Source organism: Castor canadensis, chromosome 9 (assembly GCF_047511655.1).
Source record: "Castor canadensis chromosome 9, mCasCan1.hap1v2, whole genome shotgun sequence".
In the NCBI taxonomy this organism is placed as follows: domain Eukaryota; kingdom Metazoa; phylum Chordata; class Mammalia; order Rodentia; family Castoridae; genus Castor; species Castor canadensis.
In genome coordinates this window covers 151,314,648-151,336,213 of record NC_133394.1, presented here as the reverse complement: position 1 = coordinate 151,336,213, position 21,566 = coordinate 151,314,648, and the positions used below count along the sequence as shown (strand labels likewise).

Here is a 21,566-nt window from a genome sequence, read left to right as displayed (position 1 = left end):
TAGTCTATCCTTGAAAAATGCTAAGGGAACGGACAGAAAGTGTTCTCACTGTAAAAAACTCTAACTGTGCAAGGCAATATATGTCAGGTAGATTTAGCCATCCACCAGGTATGTATGCTTCAGAGTCTGTTGTACACAGCAAACACAAACAACTCAGTCAATTTAAAAACAAAGAGAATCAAAATGGGTTTGTGGACATACTGCAGTGCCATCCTGCATAATACTAACACATTCACGAAGAGGCTGCTTTACTTTTTGTGTTTTAAAAATCATTAAAATGTATACTGAACGAGCTGAAGTAGTCGTGCTGTGTGTACCGCGGTGCTAAAGACATTGTGCAGCAGTGTGCAGTGCTCCTGCCTCTGTGAAACAGTCCTGATGCCTCTCTGTGAGCCGGTACTCAGTGGACCTGGGCAGCAGTCACTGTGAGCCACAGGAACGACAATGGCTCTGAGCGGTGCTCCTGTGTGTTAGGACACGAGCCCTCTCAGGAACTGCTTGGTTCTCTCTCTCCTAATAGCTATATTCCTTCCATTTTTGCCTTAGAAACCCCCTCTCCCGGAAGCCATGTGGGAGTCCACCCACATGAGCACCCCATCACTAACTACCAGAGCAGTGTCCAGCTTCCCCGCACCCTATACCTTCGTTCTCCACTTCTGAGCCTCCCGTGCTGAGGGACCGCCACCGCTCCTTGGCCCGGGCCAGACAGATGTCAAAGAGCTCTGGAAGAAAATCCTTGGTGAGTCTCACGTGCACACTTTCCTCTAAACTCCAGAGAACACATAACATCTCCTTCAACTGCAACAGGCTCAACACACACTTAACAGGCGGCTTGAACAATTCCTTCCTGCCTCAGCTTGCATGTATTTTATTAAAGACACAGCCATACACAAAGAAAAACAATGCACACACCACTATGTCTGGTATTTTCTTCTGGTCACGCTGCCCACCTACACCATATCATGCTCTGATTTGCTTTGGTGGGTAAAGCCTCTCAGAGTCTGAGATGGTCTCACTCATTGCAGAGCAAATGGTCCCAGGGCTGACACAGACTGACTGATGACTATCTGACTCCTGAGGGGAGGAGAGGAGGTCAGCAGCAGCCCATTTGGTTTCAAAATTTGAGTCACAATCCTGAAAGACATAGCCCCAAACATACATCACACTCCTGACTGCTGAAATCCCCAAAGATAAAAATATCTCAAGTCTAAAATCCCAAAAATATAATTCTGGGGGAAAAAAAAAAAACCAAAAAAATTCTTCAAAGATATTTCTTAGCATTTTTATAGAGTTGTGTTCTCACAGTCATTCTCTGTGATTTTACTTTTTGAAATTCTTCTATGCCTCATAGTACACCAACATGAGCTTTCCCTACGCAATGTCCCTACCCGTGTCACACTTCTCTGCTGTTCTGGGTGCATGGACATCCAGTTCACTCACACTCACGTACAGACCACAATGCTAGTGATCAAACTATCCTGCTGTAGGAGGGTGAAAACCACCCCATGTGATTAATCAGTAACTCTGCTGGCTTCTTCGGGCAAATTCAGCTTTAATCCCTACAAAGCTCCTGGAATCACATTAGCTTGAAGAAATGCCACTACAGACAAGTAATGCATTTTTTGACTGAAGTTTTAGCCCTCATCTTGTTGCATGGCCAATCTCTTCCCAGAATTTGGCTTACTGCCTCTCTTCTATAGTCTTTTCTTAATAGGAATTATAGTTTTTGTAATCCCAAATTCTGAAAAAAAATTTTCAGAATTTCAACATTTGGCATTTTAACCTTCCAGAACTACAACTTTCAGGACTAAGATGGGTACTAGTTTCAAATAATAAGAGCATGATGTGACTGCTACCCGCACAGGCTTCCTCTTCTTGCCGTTGGAAGGAGGGAGGCAGCAGAGCAGGTGCCCAGGAACAGGCAGAGCTTTGCAAAGAACCAGGATTGGTGCTGTCAGAACTGTCATGACAGACTCCAAACCTCTGCCACATTCAGAACCTCCTTTTCTACAGCTCTTCTCTTGGGGCAGTTTGGTAACAGTTGAATAACAACTCAGGCTCACAGATCTTGCTAGCACACACAGACCTCCCTGGGTATGCACATGTCCTCCGATTCTTTACTGGATCTCTCTCAGGACCCTCCCCCACCCACCCCACCCCAGGTGCTTCCTGTGCCTCTGGCTTTGATGCTTCCCTGCTCCTGGGTGTCCTTGAACCCTGGTGATTACTAGCCAATCACTGAGACTGCAATTGAAGTTACCATAGAATGTTTATCACTTTATTTTCTTCCTCATTACTTTCCAAAAATAAAGCAGAACACATTTGTCTACAGGGCAATGCTCACGGTTTTATTAAAATGCAATTCAAACTCTAGTAACACTATTAAAAGCCAACAGGTAAAACCTTGATTAATGACCCTGTGTAGCCTCACAATGGCTCTAGCACGCCATCTATGCCAGCCTGCTGTGGCAGGGGACAGTTACGAAATATAAACAAGCTCATATCATCATTATCCACAAAGTCAAGTGTTCACAGGACAACATGGGGTGTCCTAAGCTGGTGGCTGAGGCAGCTGGTGGAACCTCGCCTGCTCTCAGTTTCCAGGAGGTGGGCTTTTGTCATTTTGGTAGAAGGTGACAAAAATGACCACGTGGCCCATGCCCACCAGGGATCTGTGTCCCAAGTGAGACATTTGAGTGAATGGCGTAGAGGCTGGCAGCCTCAGGTCAAGGCAGGTCAAACTGTAGAGCTTAGGAAATCTTACCCATGGAATATAATGAAGAGAGTGAACTTACTCAAGGTACAGTGTATGCATACAATGAAATCCCCTTATGGTAATGAATGATAAATCAAAAATTTAAAAATCTGCCTATGAGGTCCTGCTAAGTATGTGTGGAGGACTGAGCCAGGCACTGGTGACAAAGCAGACCGTAGGCTGTGAGGCCCCATCTTTCTAAACACATTTTAGTGGGGATAACTGAGGCAAAGCAGCTAATCATTCAAGACAGACACAGCTTACACAAATGGAGTCAGTATCAAGATGTAGACAGACATCCAAATGATGAATTCGATGCTTATTTAGCCCAATTCACTGAGATCAAAGGTTTTAATTTAAATAAAATCAACCCAGACATCAGTGAGAACCAAAAATTAAACACAGACACACAAAATTCTATGCCTAACAACCAATTTGCATAGATAGGGTAGCTGATAACAGGTTAGAACTTTTTCGAGAACACAGAGCAAAATAAGTGCTCACCAACTTCTATATATCTCATCTTCTGAGGATGCTTTTAAAAAATACTTCCAAGAAAAAAAGAAAAAAAAAATACTTCCATAAGCTACATGCTATATGTCATCTCACATAAAGATAAAACAAATTTTTGGCAGGGTTCACTGCCCCAACCTCCTTCAGGATGCCAGTCACCATCGAGCTGACAGTTACACTACTCAAGGTGGAGACATCACCTGTGACAAAGCCACAGTCATGGGAAAAACCAGGCTGTGAAGATCTGCATGGCGACCTGACTCGAGAGGGAAGGTGCAAGCCAATCTGTTTTAAACTCGAAAGCCTTCCCCAGAGAACAAACTGTCGTCCAAGTGCACAGGCAGAAAGGACAGCAGGATGGCCCACCTGTCCCTCCAAAGCTCAGCCTACAGACTGGAGGGAAATGGTTGAAAGCAGCCACTCCCATGTGTGAAGGCTTCATGTTCAGTCTGTGTGCTCCCCACAGTCCCACGAAGCCCTCAGGATACACCAGGACACACGTGCAAACTGAGCACATGATACACAGCATGACACACAGCTGAGAGCCTTGAGCGCAGTCTCATTCCTCCACACTTCAGCTACTAATGCTCTAAGGACATCAGTCCTAACATCCACTCCAATGCTGCTGAAAAAACGTCCCACAAAACACCAACAGGCACCCCAACTACAAAGGGCACCTGGACTTTCACGTCCAATCAAGGCTTGCCTTCTGCAGGACTCTGATGAGTGGTCCTGCCCTATCCCACCCAACTGAAGTTCTGACGCCCATGTTTACCATCTTCTATTTGGGGCATCTGCCCTAAACTCTCAGGAAAATAAAGCACCCTGCACTGCACCCAGCCTCCCAACAGCCCTCTCCTGGAAGACCTGGCTTCATGGCAGTATCTGTCGTCCTTCCTAATAGGGCAACAGGGACAGAAGAGGCCCCAGGACCTATGGAGTGGACTCCTGGATCTAAAGTCATACAAGCCACTCACCGTGGGTAATGTTCAACTCGTTGCCAATGGCCAAACTCCAGACCTTGCCTCTCACGCTCGGAGGGATGCCCTGCCACCATAAATCTCGAACTTTCCTAGAGCACCACCTGGACAGGACAGAAGCATAAGTTTCTGAATTTGTTCTCCATGAAGAAAGGCTGTCTACACCCGCACCATGCCCCATACCACCAGAACGCACCAACCCTGCCCTCAGAGAGCTCACCAACAGGTTGTACCGCAGACCAGAGGGCCAGGCCGCCTTCCAGAAGTAACTTCTAAATAAGCAGTTGCAGTTTATACACACAAAGGATAGGAAGGACTTTCTGAGCAGAAAGCACAGACCAGACTGCAGTCCTGCAGGACTGCAAATAGGCGGGCATGGGTGAGGGATGCCAGGTGGCTCTGCGGCAGAGCTGGAGGCAGGAGGCAGGCCCCACAGCACCTGAACAGTGCCTGGCACTGAGCAGCAGTTGTGTGTATGCATCCTGACCACATCCACCAGAGCAGGGTAGGACAGACCAGGGCCGTGTGGCAAACAGCAAGGTCTGGGAAACTGCCATTGTTACTGGGCCCCATTTAAGTGTTCAGTGTTTTCTGGTGACATCCAGCCAGAGTGACAGTATCTAGAAAAGTAGGTCTCCTAGTGCAGACTCAACAGGGATATTTGGTCCCTGTAGTGAGAGTGACAGAAATACCAAGTGAGTATCGGAATGAGTCCCAGCAGTGTGCCATGAAAGAGAAGAGCAGAGGGACACTGGCCTTCAAACTCCCCACCAGCTTCTACGGGGACCCGGTACTGCTACCACAGCAGCCCACAGCCATACTGACCATGCAGGAAGAAATCAAGATGTGCGGCTGACCCTCAGAAGTGAGGATGTCGCAGCTGCCAGACCCTGCTGCGTGTGGACCCTGTAGTGACTCTGACATCAAAGACAACCAGTGTCTGCCCTTAGAGTAGAAGACAAAAGCTGAGCAGACACCTTCAGTGCCTCCCAGGAAGTCTTCCATAGATACTTTGAGCTGGGAAAGGGGCAGGAAAGTCTTCCCTAGGGAGGACTGTGCTGGAGAGGACAAACGGGAAGTAGCAGGATGAAGAGGTCCTGGTGGAGTGGCTCAAGTAGTAGAGCACCTGCCTAGCATGTGCAAGCATGTGACCCTGAGTTCAAGCCCCAGTGCCACCAAAGAAAAAAGAGAGGCCCAAGGCAAGAGCACTGTAGGCACAGGGAGGAGGACATGCGGAGGTCCTGAGGCTGAAGAGCAGTAACTGCTGTTGGTGGCTCCCTAGGGAGAGAAGTGGGTCCAAGTGGAGAAGGGGGAGGCCACAGGGCACACCTTCTCACACAGAGTCCTGCTAGCTAAGCACTGGAGTTCAAATTCTACACTGAGACTCACAAGTAGTCACTGAAACTTTAAGTAGAAAGTGACACAGAAAGCAAGTTCAGGCTGCTGAGCAGATGAACGGAAGCTGCTATTGGTGTCCAGGCAAGGAACAACAGGGTAGGACCAAGGGAACTTAGGCCACTCCATCAAAGTTTCCTGAGAAGCTCGTATAGGTACAGTCGCTGCCTGCAGACTTGAGAAAGAACCGGCCCCTAGTTCAGCAGTGCCCACAGAGCCAAACCTTACATGGTTTCCCAGTTGGGTAGGATCTCATTATTCCAGGTCAGCACGGCATGTCCGATACTTTCTTCCACCCTGCATCTTTCCTCCAGCTGCTTTTTCCTCCGCTGGGCTTCCTTAAGCTCTAAAAGCCACCATTAAGAAGAAAGCATGAATTCACTAGTACCCACCACTTTCAAGCTGGGTGATGTGTCTCCAAGAGACACATTGGAAACACCAGCTCCCAAGGCTCACTTCACACCCATGAGTTTTACTTTCTTTTTTGAGTTTTTGTCTTTTTTATTTTTTGCTGGGACCAGGTTTTGAATTCAGGGCTTCATGCTTGCAAAGCGAGTGCTCTACCACTTGAGGAATGCCTCCAGCCCATTTTGCTCTGGTTATTTTGGAAATGGGATCTCACAAACCATTTGACTGGGCTGGTCTCAAACCGTGATCCTCCCATCTCAGCCTCCCAAGTGGCTAGGATTACAGGTGTAAGCCATTGGTGCCCACCTTATTTTTTGAGACAGATTCTAGCTATGTAGCCTAGGCTGGACTTGAACTTGTAATCCTGCCTCAGCCTCCTGAGTGCTAGGATCACAGGTGTGCATCAACACATCCAGCTCCCCATGGGTTTTAAAATGTTTAGCACTATTCATCTTTTAGTGTTTTAAGTGTAACCTGTACACAAAAATGTATACAAGTACTAATACAATTCAATTAACACAAAATAGTCAAGCCCATGAAACCATCCTACAAAAAGCAACAGAGCACTGCCAGAAGCCACTCTTGTGCTTCTCACCTTACCCCTTCCCAAGTGTGACCCCTGTACTCACTCCTAACAGCTTCAGCATTACTCCTACTGTAACAGCAACTCTGAGAAAAGCTGTGAATTTAGTTCACATGTTAGCTTCCACACCCACGGTGCCACCCCAGGGATTAACCAATCCCAGACTGAAAACATTTGAGAAAAAAATTACATCTGCACCCAGAATGGACGAATTTTTTCTTCTCACCACTAATCAAAGGCAAAACTGGGGTGAGGTGTGGCTCGTGTGGCAGAGCACTTACCTACCAAACAAGAGGCCTTGAGTTTAGAGCCCAGAACAACCGAAAAAGTAGCAAAATAAAAAGTACCCTGGAGTATCTGTATTGGTTAAATGCAAATCCATGTGTATATGAGACCTGAACATCAGTAGCTTCTGGTATCCACAGGGCTTGGGAGCTCCCCCATGCACTGTGAAGGACAACTGTACACTTTTTATTGTGGCAAAACATATCTAACATGAAATTTACCACTGTAACTGCACAGTTTATTGAGCTCATTCGCGTTGTTGTGCAACCATCACCACCATCTCCAGAACTTTCTTATCTTACCCACAACTGAAACTGTCTCCATTACACACTAACACCCCATGTGCCTCTTCCCCAGCCCCTGCCAACCTCCACTGTATTTGAAAAGTCCCTATGAATCTGAGGATTTTAGGGGCCCCATATACATGGAATCACACAGTGTTTGTCTATTGTCACTGGCTCACTTCACTTAGGATGATGGCCTCAAGCTTCAAACATGTTGTTGCACGAGTCAAAATCTCTTTCCTTTTAAAAGGTGAATAATATCTCATCATATCACTCTAATACATTTTAGTTATTATAGGTACTATTTTCCCCGTTATTAGCGCTTGAACTCAGGGCCTCATGCTTGCTAGGCAGGCACTCTACCACTTGAGCCACTCCACCAGCTCATTTTTGTGTTGGGTATTTTCCAGATAGGATCTTGAGAAACTATTTGCCCAGGCTGGCCTCAAACTGTGATCTTCCTGATCTCTGCCTTCTGAGTAGTTAAGGTTAGAGATGTGATCCAGTGGCGCCCAGCTAGTATATGTATTTTTTAACTATCTTAGAATCAGAGTTTAAGTGTTGCAAGGGATTTTATCAAATCTAATCACATCTTCTTATAAAGAGAACACCCTAGAGAGGGACAGAAATCCACATGTCATTATTGGCTGAAGTTTCTTCTAGTGAAGAATTCTCATCCTGTTCAGTGTCTTCTCATGGAAGTGCAAAGTGTTATTACCTTGCTACCAGGAATGGCTAGGACAAGCATGTTTTTGGATTTTTTTTTTTTTTCTGGCAGTACTGGAGTTTGAACTCAGGGCCCCTCACTTGCTGGGTAAGTGCTCTACCACTTGAGCTACTCCACTAGCCCTCTTGCTTTAATTATTTTCCCAATAGGGTCTAGCTTTCTTGCCCAGGGGCCTCAGATGTGATCTTCCTTCCTGGAACTCTCTCACAGCTGGGATTATAGGCACCCAGCCTCAAGCAGGAATTTTTTTAATCAAAAGCATACATTTCAAAACATTAAAACACTCAGCAGAGTTGAGGTTCTACAGCTCCAAAAGGTAAAAAGAAAACACCCAGAGACACAGATTTGGACATGTCCCTACAGTACCTCGTTTCTTGGCCTGCACCACCATTTCTTCATACTGCTGCCTGTGCTTCTGGGCTTCTTCGGCTGGTTTTGCTGGCAGATTTCTTGACAGGAAATAAATGATATTCCACCATTAAAAATATCAAATAAAAGTCTCTGAGAAAAAAGCCTGTAGCATTATTTATAAAAAAAGTTGTAATAGCCAAAGATCAAAAGCTAAAATTTTTTTTAAATTATACAGTTATTTCATAAACCAAAAAATATTTTCTTACAAATGCACGATGTTCACAGTAAAACAACTGAAGTATAAAGATTAGCAGAACCAAGAAAATAATAATTACCCATAACTGCAATAAACAATCATTTGGTATTTTTGTCACCCATTCTCCAAAGAAGCTGTGATATGAGGCACAAAGCACTAATGGCTCAACAGCTGCCCTTGTAGTAGCGGTGTGCACAGCTCCCATTACACATGTGACTGATACCTCCCTGGCAAGTTTCAGATTAGCTCAGTAGCTCCTTTGCCTTATTTTGTTTACAAAGTAGAGGTCTACGCATCCCATTATAAACAAATGTGTGCTTTTCCAGAAACAGGCTTGTGGACTAATGGCAGCTGACTTCATGGGAGGGCAGGCATGTCTAGCCTGTACCTGTTCCTTATACACCACAGCCACAACCTGAGAGGTTCTGAGCCACTGCTACTGGCTGAGAACATAAAAAGCCCCTAGTCCCTGTTTCAGAGCACTAAAAGGCCTGGTCGTCATGTCCAAACTTGCCAGTCCTGCACCTAAGAGTTTCCTCATTCCCAGTTTCCAAGAACTAAGACTTAACAGTAGGAGACAGACTTCTTCTTTAGACTTCACCTGTTTTAAATTTCAGGAATGGACAGGGGTCTTAGGGATTAACTAGCTTGATGTTTTAGTATCTTTTTTGTTCTTTTTTAAGCAGAGGCCTTCTATTCCAACAGTGTTCTACGGAACCTCAGTCATTAGAAAGGGATCTGCTGTGACCTGGAACAATGGAGCAAATGATTTCATCACACAGTGGAGAAACAGAGGTCCAGGGAGAGGAGCCCTATCTAAGACCAGCCACAGCCTGTACACTGTGATCCCAAGGAATCCTGCAAGGCCAGCGTGAGTAGTGTCCTGTAATACCAAGATGCTTTCAAAACACCTTGGAGCACACTTCCAGGGCTTTGTGCAGTTACAAACCAGTCTAGCATTTATAGCAGCTACGTAAGTATTCTTAAATGATAAACTAAAAAGAGAAACTGCTTGAATGGAAAAGCCTGGATAAAACTTCTATGCTATAGCCATGTGATATCACCCTAGGACCCATGCTGACGTGGGGGATAACAAGTGACATGGCTGCTCTTCTTCCCTCCCCGACCCTGTTCTTTTCTAATGAAAAGGGCCTGGCGAGCTGCCTTACTGCCGAGGCAGACAATTCAGAGCCTTCCTAAGACTCACGCGGGTCTGTCCTCCAAGATGAGGGCGGTGGTGGAAAGTGGCTCAAAATCCAGGTTCTTCCTCACATTCTGCTTCGGGGAGGGCGGTCTGCTCGGGCTTCCAGCCTTGTCTTCATGTTCCTAGGACAAAGAAACCAGGGGACTGTGGGCCTAGCCAATTTTGCTATCACCAGAAAGTTGCTTTGTAGAGAAAGCCATTTAAATTTGTTGTGAGGATGATGCCCTGGAGGCCTTTCCTGCTACACAGAAGAAGAAAACACCAACCAGACAGGTCCCACAGCCCTCAGCTCAGACCACTGCTTTGTGTCTTGAAGCCTACACATTCTCTTCTTGGTGAGGAAGTTACAAAGGGTCTGGTCATCAAAGCGCCCCCTTTGTAAGGACCCTCAACACTGGTGTAGGCCTCCTTTGCTTATGGGTGAGAAGTGTGTTCTCTGTCTTCCGGAAACTGTAAATTTTAACTGATGCTGTAATGGCCACCAGGAAGCCATCACTCCAAATTATAATGTAAATAAATTTGCTGCGTCCTGGAAATCTAAGAGCAACCTCTATACCCATTGAGTCACAAACCTGTTCCATGGATGCAACCACAAAAGCTTAGTCACACTCGGTGACCCACATTCCAAACACCCAGACAGAAGAGTGCAAGAGAGCAAGCTGATGCTTCTTATGGGAGTGTGTATATGTGTGTGTGTGTGTGTGTGTGTGTGTGTGTGTGTGTACACATGCTTTTAACTCCCTGCAATATCAAAAGACAGTATTTTCTTGTTGCCCATTAGATAAGGTTCTCAGAACCCCTACCCCCACCCTTCTTCCACACCCAGGGAAGATGATCCAGTTGTGAAGGCAGGACAAACTTGGAGTGAATCTAAGCTCTCACTACCCACTAAAGAGGACAGAAGCAGCATATCATCAAGCAGTGTTAACTGCTAGATGGATTTTATTGACACCAGTTGTCAAGAGGGACATTGTTGGTAAGAGTATTTCATAAGCAATTATTCACTCAGCCAGAAAGGCATACTGAGGGTTCTAAAGAGTAGAAAGGAAAAAATTATTTCCTCTAAATACTGAGGCTAAGAAAAGTGGATAGGTGGGGCAGTTTCTGTTCACCTGGATACTCACAGCTAGAGGTCACACCCCTGCACACCCTGACTTTCAGTGGTTCCATGATGTACTAAAATTACCTTCACTACCTGAAACTGAGAAAACACACTCACTGGCTCATGGATCCAAACTTCTGAGAGCACCTACCATGTCAAGCACAGCAGAAGCTTAGAGTCTAGTACCTGAATGTCAACATCTTCAACACTGCAGGAAGGCCATCAAAGCTGAGTACTGAGAAAAATTCTGGGGCATGTCACACCTGACGAGGACTGAAACAACTACCCCATAAAGTGCTACTCATCTGTTGAGCCTGGCCTGACTGGCATGCCAAGGCCAGAAAGACCTTGGCCAAAGTCAGACGACCCAAGACTTGGAGGCCTCTTTCCATGTGCTTCCTCCTCTGCATGAGCCTGAGCAGTACACACCATTAGCTGTTTCCCCTGGGCCCGCAGTGAGCACATGGAGCACAAAAGCACACTCCTGTGCCAAACGCCAATCAAGGAGTCCTGCAGTCTGCAAGTAGCAGACAGAAAAGGCAGGAACCAAAGGAAGTGAATGTCCCGATCCACAACCAAATATCCGGTGTTTCTTCAGTGAGTACCTCGGACCATCACCAGTAACAACAACAGGTCAAGGCCTTGAACATGATATTGAGGAGTATCTCAAAGAGAGCATCTCAAAGAGAGTCCCACATGGGACTGCAGAGACCCAGAGATGTCACTGACCTGCCCTGCAGGTCAGAACGGAGAAGCTGGGGCAGACACCAAGCATTTGGTCCTGCAGCCACATTTCCCCGCAGAACTCTTGCAGGTAGCTTCTCAGACAGAAATGGGAAGTGATCACTTCACGTTCAGTCTCAGTAAAGCTTTCAACCCTGACAGCAGCCTGTTCATGAGCACAGAACAAGCACAGATGCGAGGTCAAACAGCAATGTTTCATCACCGAATGATGCATGATTAAAACGACAGATGAGACCTGGCCTGCTCCAACTTGAAATCCCAGGTAGCATTTCCAAATAGGAATGGAATGACGTTGGGAATGCCCCACAGGTCCTGGCCCAAACCTAGTTGTTCTCCTTTTGCCACCTAGGTATCCACAGTAAGCTCACTGTCCAACCAGACAAACCAAGTTCAGGCTTAAGAAGAGGAACTCGCTCTAAGGGTCCTGGAAAGGTAAACACCCTAGAGGAGCCATGCTCACTTATGGATTATCAACATAGGGTCAGCACATGACACGGCAGGAGCTAAGACTCAGGAACAAAAAGACAGAGTTCTAAGGCCTGGCTTTGATCTTCAACAAGTCACTAGGCTTATCGCATGGCAGTGACTGTAACGATCATTGTGATGGCTACATGGGAAAACACATGCAAGATGGCTGGCTGCCCACAAAAGGACTGAGTCCTCTCTGAGTGTCAAGCAAAATCCGTGGATTCCTCAGCTCAGTCCAGCTGATCACTACAAAGTTTCTCCTGCATGCAACCAAGTTAGGAAGTTGGACGTGAGTAACATTGCTTTCATTGCTGACTGATCAAAAGCCCTGCAGGCTAATCAGTAACACAAATTGCCCAGCCAAGAGGCTGCTCCCAACCCACCCTGGCCAGCCTCACAGAGGGAAGTTCAGAATAGGATTCTCCAAAGTCCTAGTGAGACTCAGTGTAGTGGCCTTTTTTAAATGAACCAATAAAGAGTTGAGTGCACATAGCAAGGGCAGTTTGTTTTAGCTCCATGTCTAGCTGCATCTATTTGCTGACAGCACTGAGTCTCAAATTGTCTAACTGGGAGTCATATCAAAACAGTGTGCAAGCACTGATTGAGCAGCATCCTGGTTCAACACCCCTGCTCTGAGCTGCTCATAATGAATACTGCTGGGGACGCCAATACCAGGCCACTGCAGCAGTGGCACACACACAACATGATGCTACTAAGCAGGGGCGAAGCTGTGATGTGTGCACTAATGAACTAGAAGGTTCTGGGTCCAGAGCAAAGCAGATTCAGTTGGATGAACAGAAAGGAGACCATGAGAAAAGAGGAAGTTCATTTATGAAGAAGTCACAAGAGGGGCCTGGCTCTTTAGTAGGAGACCCTCAGTCCCCAGCTTTGCAGGGATCAGTCTAAAGGGGCAACAGGTGTGGGCAGAAGCTACCATACAGGAGAGACCATGAGGAACACACTAAAGTGAACAACAGGCAATAGGGGGCCACAAAAAAACAGGCAAAGCATCCTATAATGGTTACCATCTGAGCAAAGATAAGGTCTAGGCAGAGGCCACAGGGAGAGCCCTTCTGACAGCACAGGCAGTGGCCTGGGGGCACCAGAAGCAGGATGGAGGGTGAGTGAGCAAGAGCATTTTAAAAAGGGAAGGATCCTAAGTGGAAATTGTTCTGCCGAGGTACGGTGGTCTCCACAAGCAGCTCCCGAGAGCAGGCGAGACAGCCCCAGGAGAGAGGGGAAGAGCTAGGCTTGGTATAGGGGTACAAGAAGACTGTGAGTGCGGGGAACCCACTGATACACCAACAGCAGGGTGGCCCTCACCTGCAGAGCTGCCCAGGGTTAAGGGCCAGGAGAAAAGCACTGCTCAACAACTAAATTAGGTTTAAAACTTGTCAGAAAAGACCAAAAAAATCCAAATTGCCTGAATGGACATTTGTGATAAAAGGGAAAAGATCAGGATGATAAGAAAGTATTCCAAGCAGAAAGACAAGATGGGTCATCAATACTACTTATGGAGCTGGAAGAATGCCAAAAAGATAGCCACACATGCCAATAACCTGACCAGTAGAAGCCCCTGGCTTCCAGTAAATCCATTCTAGCGAGGAGGAAAAAGGGCCATCCATCAGAATCTGGGCTGGCATCTCTGACTCAGCGGCCCACAGTCACAAGATCAGCTGTTAATCATACCAGGGGTCCAGGAAGATTGTCTGGAATAGGGACACCCATATGGCACCCTGAAAGACAGACTTGAACTAACGATGGTGCAGTCACCACGTCTGCTCAGGCCCAGCACCCAGGCAGCCGGCAGGGAAAGCACTAGAGATGAACCATCCCCATTAAGTCTATTTCCATGTCTGTTAAAGGTAAGTTTAGATGAGAAGGAATAAGTGTGAGACATGTAGCCACAGCAGGTACCCAGAAAACAACAGAAGCGTGGCTATCACTGCATTACTATGAAATTCATTTTCAAAATATTTCTCTAAGAGTACTTAATAACATTATGACAAAGACCAAGTGAGCCTAAACTGCTAACACAGCATAGCTGGTTTCACACCTTGCTGTTTCTAACAAGCAAGTATTTTGGAAAGGGGTGCTGTTCTAGGATCTGGGAGCTGTTCTGCCATTTGGAGGGCAGAGAGCCCTGTATGGATTTTATGGGTGCATAGCCTTCTAAAGGAGACAGTGCTGGCAACCACTGCACCTTGGCCACCCCGTAGGTAAAGCCCCTAGGCACGCAGGATCTCCTTCTCAAGTGCTGTTATCTACCCCTTCCTGCCCATGGCATTCTCCCGAAACCGTTCTAAGTTACCTGCAAAGTTGGCATTTGGGGCAGGAGCTCTCAGGGGCCGTCTCTAATTGTCAGATTTCTTACAAAGCATCAAGAGCATAAAAGTTAATGTATGGACTGGTGAGTGAAATGTACCGAAACTGAGCTGGGTTCTAGGAAGCCAGGTGGCTCTTGCAGTCTGCCCTGGAGCACTCAGGGTGGCGCATCCTGTCCGTCTCCCCCAGACCCAGCAAGGCCACTCAGCCTCCAGGTGGCCCTGGCTTGGACTGACCTGGCCTTGGGAAAGGGTGTCATGGCATGAGGTGAGAATGAGGGCTGGAAGGACGCGCTCACACGCTCTCTCCGTCTCTCACTGTACTCATTAAGCCTGGCCCCTGGAAAAAGTCATGCGGAACGCAGACACAAAGATGCCGGCGAAGGAGGCGTCTCACGGCCGTCAGAGCAAGGTCGGTCCGGTGGGTGAGAGGAGACAGATGCGTGCGGTGTGCGTGCACCTGCAGCCAGGCACACATGCACACATGCACACAGGGCCGCGTAGGCCCTGCGGGGCAGGCCGGGGCTTGGCGGGGGCTGCGAAGGACTCACCATGAACGCCGGGCCTCAGAGGCGCACGGCCGGCGGCTCCATGCCCAGCGAGCGGAGCGGAGGCCGGCCTCCCTCCAGCCTAGGACGCCGACAAGGGACGCTCCAGACCGCGGGGCGCGGGCGGGCGGGGCGGCAGGCGGCTCAATCGCGCGCAGACGCCGCGGATCGGATCGGATGATCGCGATCGCGATCGGCGCTGCGCCCTGAAGGGGAAGGGCGGGCCCGGCGTTGGGCTCGCGGCTCCTCCCCAGCCCCGCTCCTGGACGGAGACTGCGGCTCAGAGGGCCCGGGCCACCGTCCTGACCACCGAGAGCCAGCCAGCTCCAACTGTAAACCCAGAAAAATCAAAGGATTGTTATTTACGGGCTTGCGGTAACTTGGAGGCAGCGGCTGCTCACTTCCGGTCCCCTCCTGAGGTTCTTTCTGGTTCTGCGGTGGGTTTAACTTACCACGCTGGGGTACACGCACACACAAATGCACTGACAGAACCCACTAACGGTTGCTTCGCGGGATTGGGAAGGGGCACAAGAAACTTGGGGGGGTGGGAGTAACAATGGTTATCCTCACGTGCATTCATCAAAATTGAATAGTGCCCTTCAGCTCATGCCACTTTATACCCTAATTTAAAAAAATCTTTAAAGTTGCCTAAGGGTCAAAATTCCTTCTGGTGCGCCCACCAGTCCTGTGCCCAGTAAGGCCAAACTCACAGCAAGATCAGCAAGAACAAACTCAGTGTCAAGCAACACTATTGTCTGTCCCTGATGGGCCCTCACACACGGGTCCTATGAAGGCTTTCCCTCAGCTGGTTTTCTGGAATTTCCAAATCACCTGAGTGAGAAACTTCCTCACTCAGAAGAAGCCAGTGAGACCCAAAGGATAAAATCAAAACACAACGGCAAGTGGCAGCACTGGTGTGGAGAAGCTGGAATTCTCCTAAATCCTTGGGAGGAAGAGGAATTGTAAGAAGTGCAGCTGCTTTGGAAAAGTCTGACAGTTTCTTATATAATTCAACAGACACCTATCATACCCCTAAGAACCTACTCAAGAGAAATACTTCCATAAAAAGACATGCATTCAAAACTTCACAGCATTGTGCATAACGACCAAAGTAAGAACAATCCAGATGTCCACAAGTGATAAACAGCAGTGAAAGAAACAGGCTGCCGGCAAGACTGCTACTCATGAACCTCAAACACAAAATGTAAGTGAAAGACACCAGACCAAAGAAATCTGCATGGCCCATTTGTAGAAAATGTCTTAAAAAGGCAACTCTCTAATGCACAAAGCCCTGGGTTAGAGCCCCAGTAACTGGAATAAAAAAAAAAAAGTGTAAAAAGGCAACTTTCTAGAGAGAAAGCAAATCAACATATATGCCTGGAGGTGGGAGTGGAGACCACCTGGGAAATAGACATGAAAATGACTCTGGAACTTTGGGTGATGAAAAATCTTCTAAATTGCAATGACAGGTGAGTAACTATATAGACGTATTAAGAATCACTGAATATTTGTAATGAGTAGATTTTGTGGTAAATTAGTTATACTTCAATAAAGCCTTTTTTTTTTTTTTGGTGTTACTGGAGTTTGAACTCAGGGCCTCACACTTGCCATGCAGGTGCCACTCCACCGGCTGTTTCTCATGATGGAAACTCTCAAGTCTCTTGAACTATTGCCAGGGCTGGCTTTGAACTTCCATCCTCCTGATCTCTGTCCTCCCCAGTAGCTAGGATTACAGGTGTGAGCCACCAGCAATGAAGACATTTTTAAAATGTTAATAGGATTTCAAAAAAAAAAAAAAGTAACAGGGTAAAAGGAGAGATTGGTTCTGGCCAGCAGGTTTAGGGAAGGCCTTGTTGAGAAAAAGCATCCCAGGGCTGAGTAGCTGAGTGGTGGAGCATCTGCCTAGCATACACAATGCCCTGGGTTCAAGGTTCAATCCCCAGTACTACCAAAAAAAAAAGCATGGTTTGGTACAGCTGATGGGTACCACGGTCAGGTACCAGGTGCTGTTGTGTAATTCTCTTAGGTAATAGTTCATATTGTTGTAGAACGACGTTACTCTTAAGAGCTGTGTGCTGAAGTATTTCAGAGTAAGAACATAACACCTGCAACTTACTCTCTGGGGTCTGATGTTCTAGAGATAAAAAGAGACAAATAAGGTGAATATGGCCACATGTCAACGACTGTTGACCTAAGTGGAGTGTACTGCTTATCATTAAATTGTTCCTTGAAGTTTTTCTTCACAGGGGAAGAAACTAGTGAGAAGGCTGAGTGGCAGTCTTCAGTTCTCACCTTCAGCAGGCATCCTCACAAACACACCCCATCTGCCTCAGCCACAGCCACAGCAAGGCCCACACCCTCTCTCCTACACCAGGCCCTAGTCTGGTGGTACTCATCACAACTCAAAATTACATGCTCATTTGACTCACATTCTCTTGCCAGGCTCTAAAACCGCTAAGCTGGCTGGAAGACCTGGTAAAGCATGAAGCAGAGGCAGCATTCAACTATCTGTGGAATCAGTGTACCACCACATCAAGCTGTTTGTCCTTCCTTTCCTTCCTTACAGCAAGCACTCAAAGTGCTTGGTCCAAGGAATAGAGGGGAACAAGGTCCCTGCCCTGAGTCACTCATAACCAGCAAACAGACAATGTCTACACTATAGCTTGGTGGCACTACAGGGAAAGCTGAGGTTGGGGAGGGGACCCACAGCAGACTCTGGCCCATTCTGGGGTGGGGTGAGTGTTAAAGATGCCTTTCTAGAAATAGTGCCTGCAGCTGGAAGAAGGCTGAACACAGAGACAGGAGCTCTTAGCCCCTCCAAACCCACTGCCCTCACTAGGACCTCCAGCCCAATATCCAGTGCCCTAACACTTTAGAGGACAGCCAGCGGGGCCAGCACCAGGATCCACAGATTCACTGAAGTTAAGTGCAGGCGCGATGTGGCTATGTATGTATAAGTTCATGCTAGGACGCACTCCCTAACACACTGCACATTTCTTCCAGAGGCTGCATCCTGCAGCTACTTTAACAACAGTTTCCAGCTCATATTCGAGAGCTGAGCACTACTTACACAGTTTTAACTGTACATTATTCCAACAATGACAGGTATGTGTGTTCATATGGGCTACTGGCCGAGAGTTTGTCGTTTTGGTACTGTATTTGTCTGGTTTTGTGTCGGGGTAATACTGGCCTCATGAAGTGAGTCCAGAAGGGTTCTCACATCTTCTAAAACTACAGTTTTTTTAAATGGTAGGGGGAATTCAACAGTGAAACCATGTGGGCCTCAAGGTGTCTTTTTTAGATGGTTTTAAATATTATTTTTCCTTCTTTTATCTTGGATGAGCTTTGATTTCTAATTTTCAAGGAAACTGGCCATTTCATCTAAGTCACCAAACTTAAGAACAGAAAGGTACTCAAACCATTCTTTTCTCCCTTTCATTTCTACAGGGCCCATGGTGGTTTCCCCTTTTTCGTTCCTTTTGTCAGCAGTTTGTGGATTTAGCTAGAGTTTGGTCAGGATCCTGATCAATTCACGGAGCCAGCATTTTGGTCCTGCTGCCTATCACTTTTCAGTTCTAATTTAATTTCTGTTCTTATGCTCATCGCTTGCTTCCTCTTGCTTGCTTTGGGTTTATAATTTCTTAAGATAGAAACTTAGATTATTGATATGAAACCTTTCTTCTAAGATGAGCATTTTAATGCTATGAATTTCCCTTTCAAACACTGCATCCTACACATTTTGACATGTTGTATTTTTGTTCACTTCAAAATATTTCTTAATTTTTGTGACTTCCTCATTGACCGATAATTAACTTAGAAGATTTCTGCCTGTTCAATGTCCACGTTTTCGGAGCAGTTCCTAGTATCTTTTTGCCACTGGTTTCTGGTCTAGCACTGCTGTGGTCAAAGAACATATTTTGTGTAACTTCAATCCTTTCACAGTTTTAGTTCTTTTATAACCCAGGACACAGTCTACCTTAGTGAATGTTCTGTGTGCATTTGGAAAGATTTGTGCTCTTCTACTGCTGGAGGGTGGAGTGTTCTGTAAAGGTCAGCGAGATCCAACTGGAGGATGGTGGGGTTCGTTTGTTCTGTGTCCTGACTGATTCCGTCTACAGCAGTTCTTCCAGTTGTGTCTGGAAAGAAGCGCTGACATTCCAGTTATAAATGTGGGCCTGCCCACTTGTTCTAACAGTTTTAGCAGCTTTGTTGTTAGGTACACATTCACTTAGGATGGCTATGTCTGCAATAGGCAATGTCCCTCTTCATCACGAAAAGGTAATTTTCTTTGTTCTGAAGTCTTTTTTCTTAGCTTTTTATATTAATAGACCCATCTTTTTCAGGGGGTGCTAGAGATTGAACCCAGGATCTCATGCATGCTAAGCATGAATTCTACCACTGAACCACACCCCAACCCCATCTTTTTCTCTTTCTTTTTTTTTTTTAAACTTTTTTTAAACCCATTCTGATAAGCTGTCCAAGCTGGGTACTGAGACACACAATCGGTGAGCTCACACCATTTTCATTTAATGTAATTTGATGTGTGAACTTAAATCTACTACATTATTTGTTTCTCTTTGTTCTGCCTTAATTTAGGTTGTTTTTTTAACTTTTGAGCCCCATTTTAACTTACTTGTTGTGTTTTAGACTATCTTTTTGCATAGTTTAGCAGTTTAGTTTTCCATAATCTAGTTGGAATCAGCATTTTGCCACTTCCCATGGAATTGGAAATTTTATCGCCATATCCCTTCCCCCTTTATATTTCAGCTGCCTTACACACTGCATTGATGTACACTTATGTTCACATCTCATACCCCAGACAACACTAATTTTTGCTTTCAGCCAAACATATTTTTAAAGAACTCACTGAGAGAAGACCAGCCTACTATATCCGGTGCAGGTATTTAGCACTCCTGTTCCTCCTCCTTCCTGTCTTCCAAGTTTCCTCTGTACAATGACCCTTCTATGTGAACAACTTTCCTTCCTTTAGCAAGTCTTTTACAGCAGGTCTGCTGGTCACAAATGCTCTTAGCTTTCCTTCACCTAAGAATATTTTTATTTCACCTTCGTTCCTGATACGGAATTCTGGGTGGCATTTTTTCTTTCAGCATTCTAAAAATGCTGTTTCCCTTTCTGCTGGCCTTGTGGCTTCTGATGAGAAACTCAGTGTCAAGTTATAAACTCCCCAGTGAGTAATACGCTGTTTTCCTTGGCTGCCTGTAAGACTTCTTTTTCTCTATTTATCTTCAGCAATTTGGTTATGACTTGTCTGGATATGGACTTCTTAGGGTTTGTCCTGTTTGAGGGGTTTCTGAGTTTCCTGAATGCAACCATTATTTATTCCAGCATTTTCAGCATCACATTCTCTCTCCTCTTCTTCTGAGACTCCAGTGACACACACTTAAGACTTTTTAGTATGTTCTCAAGGTTTTCTCCTCGTCTTTACCTTTTTATTCTGCATCATTCAAATTGAATAGTTTCTACTGCTCTGTCTTAAATTCACTCTTTTCTCTAGCAACTGAGCCAGTCCAGTTAGCTATTTCAGTCATTGTATTGTTCAGTTGTGAAATTTCCATTTATGGGAACTGGACATGTAGCTCTGTGGTACAGCTCTTTACTAGCATGTGTGTGACCCAGGGTTTCATACCCAACACCACAAAAAAAAAATCCATTAAGTTCTTATATTTTCTATTTATTTATAATACTTTATATTTTCCTACCTCAAGAGATTTTCCCCTACTTGTTGGAGCATTTTTATAATGCCTGCTTTAAAGTATGCCAACATCTGTGTAGCTTTGGGATTGCTATCTGTTGATTGTCAAGACAATCCTACTTCATAAGCCAGGTACTTTTAAACTGCATCCTATAATTTTGGCATATTGTGTTACGAGGCTCCATTCCTGTGTAAACATTAATGTTGTCCTGATGAACGAGCGGTCCTTTGGACTGCAGACACCAGGTCCAACCGGCCTTCTGTGAGTTGTGATTACAATCTGCAGTTTTTGCTCCTTTTAGATCTATCCCGCATGTGCACCACCTAGTGGACCAGTTAGGGGGTGCATGTGGTCTATCCCAATGTTTTCTCTGTGGACATCTACACATGCTACTTAAGGTCAGATCCATGTACCCCGACTTGGCAGGAAGTCTGGGAGTTCCTAGCAACTGCAAGGCCACTTCCCTGCACTTTTCTCTCCAATCTCCCTGGTGTTCTCTGGTTTGTGCCCCCTGCTCTGTTATCTAGCTGCACACCACTGTGTCCTCATCACAGCCAGGTGGTAACAAGAGATAATAAACTAGAGGCGCACCCACCTTCCCGAGATCAAAGATGTTCTCATCAGCTACCTTTCCTGACAATTTTGGCCTCACAGCCCCTTTTGTTCTTGCCAAGGGCTGGGGTGCAAGAGAATACAGGGAAAAATAATGCAAAAAAGGGTTTTTGCCTCTGAGTGACGGACCCACTCCTCAGACCACACTGCTGAGCCTCTGCTGGGCTCACCTCTGTGAGGGCACTGAGGGCTGGGGCTGCCTAAGTTCAGCTTGGGCAATATCAGCAGGGGAAAAACTGGTTAACTCAGTGTCAATTCAGCAGGACTTCAAATTCTCATCCTCTTCCCCAATTCACCTTACCATTTACTTTCC

The 21,566-nt window shown here is 46.2% G+C and overlaps 1 protein-coding gene across 3 annotated transcripts in view; it reads right to left on the bottom strand.

Annotated features, from left to right (window-relative positions):
• Positions 1-21,566, bottom strand: part of Tbc1d14 (TBC1 domain family member 14) — a 91,115-nt gene that overhangs the window by 19,407 nt on the left and 50,142 nt on the right. For 2 of the 3 annotated variants that reach the window (XM_074042671.1, XM_074042673.1), the window contains exons 4-8: positions 9,745-9,863; positions 8,297-8,379; positions 5,872-5,989; positions 4,246-4,352; positions 642-722 (exon numbers count right to left, since the gene is read on the bottom strand). In XM_074042671.1, the coding sequence (XP_073898772.1) occupies positions 642-722; positions 4,246-4,352; positions 5,872-5,989; positions 8,297-8,379; positions 9,745-9,863 (508 nt within the window). Of the gene's footprint in view, positions 1-641; positions 723-4,245; positions 4,353-5,871; positions 5,990-8,296; positions 8,380-9,744; positions 9,864-14,930; positions 15,078-21,566 lie in introns of those variants that run through there. The other variant, XM_020165281.2, reaches the window with a different exon arrangement.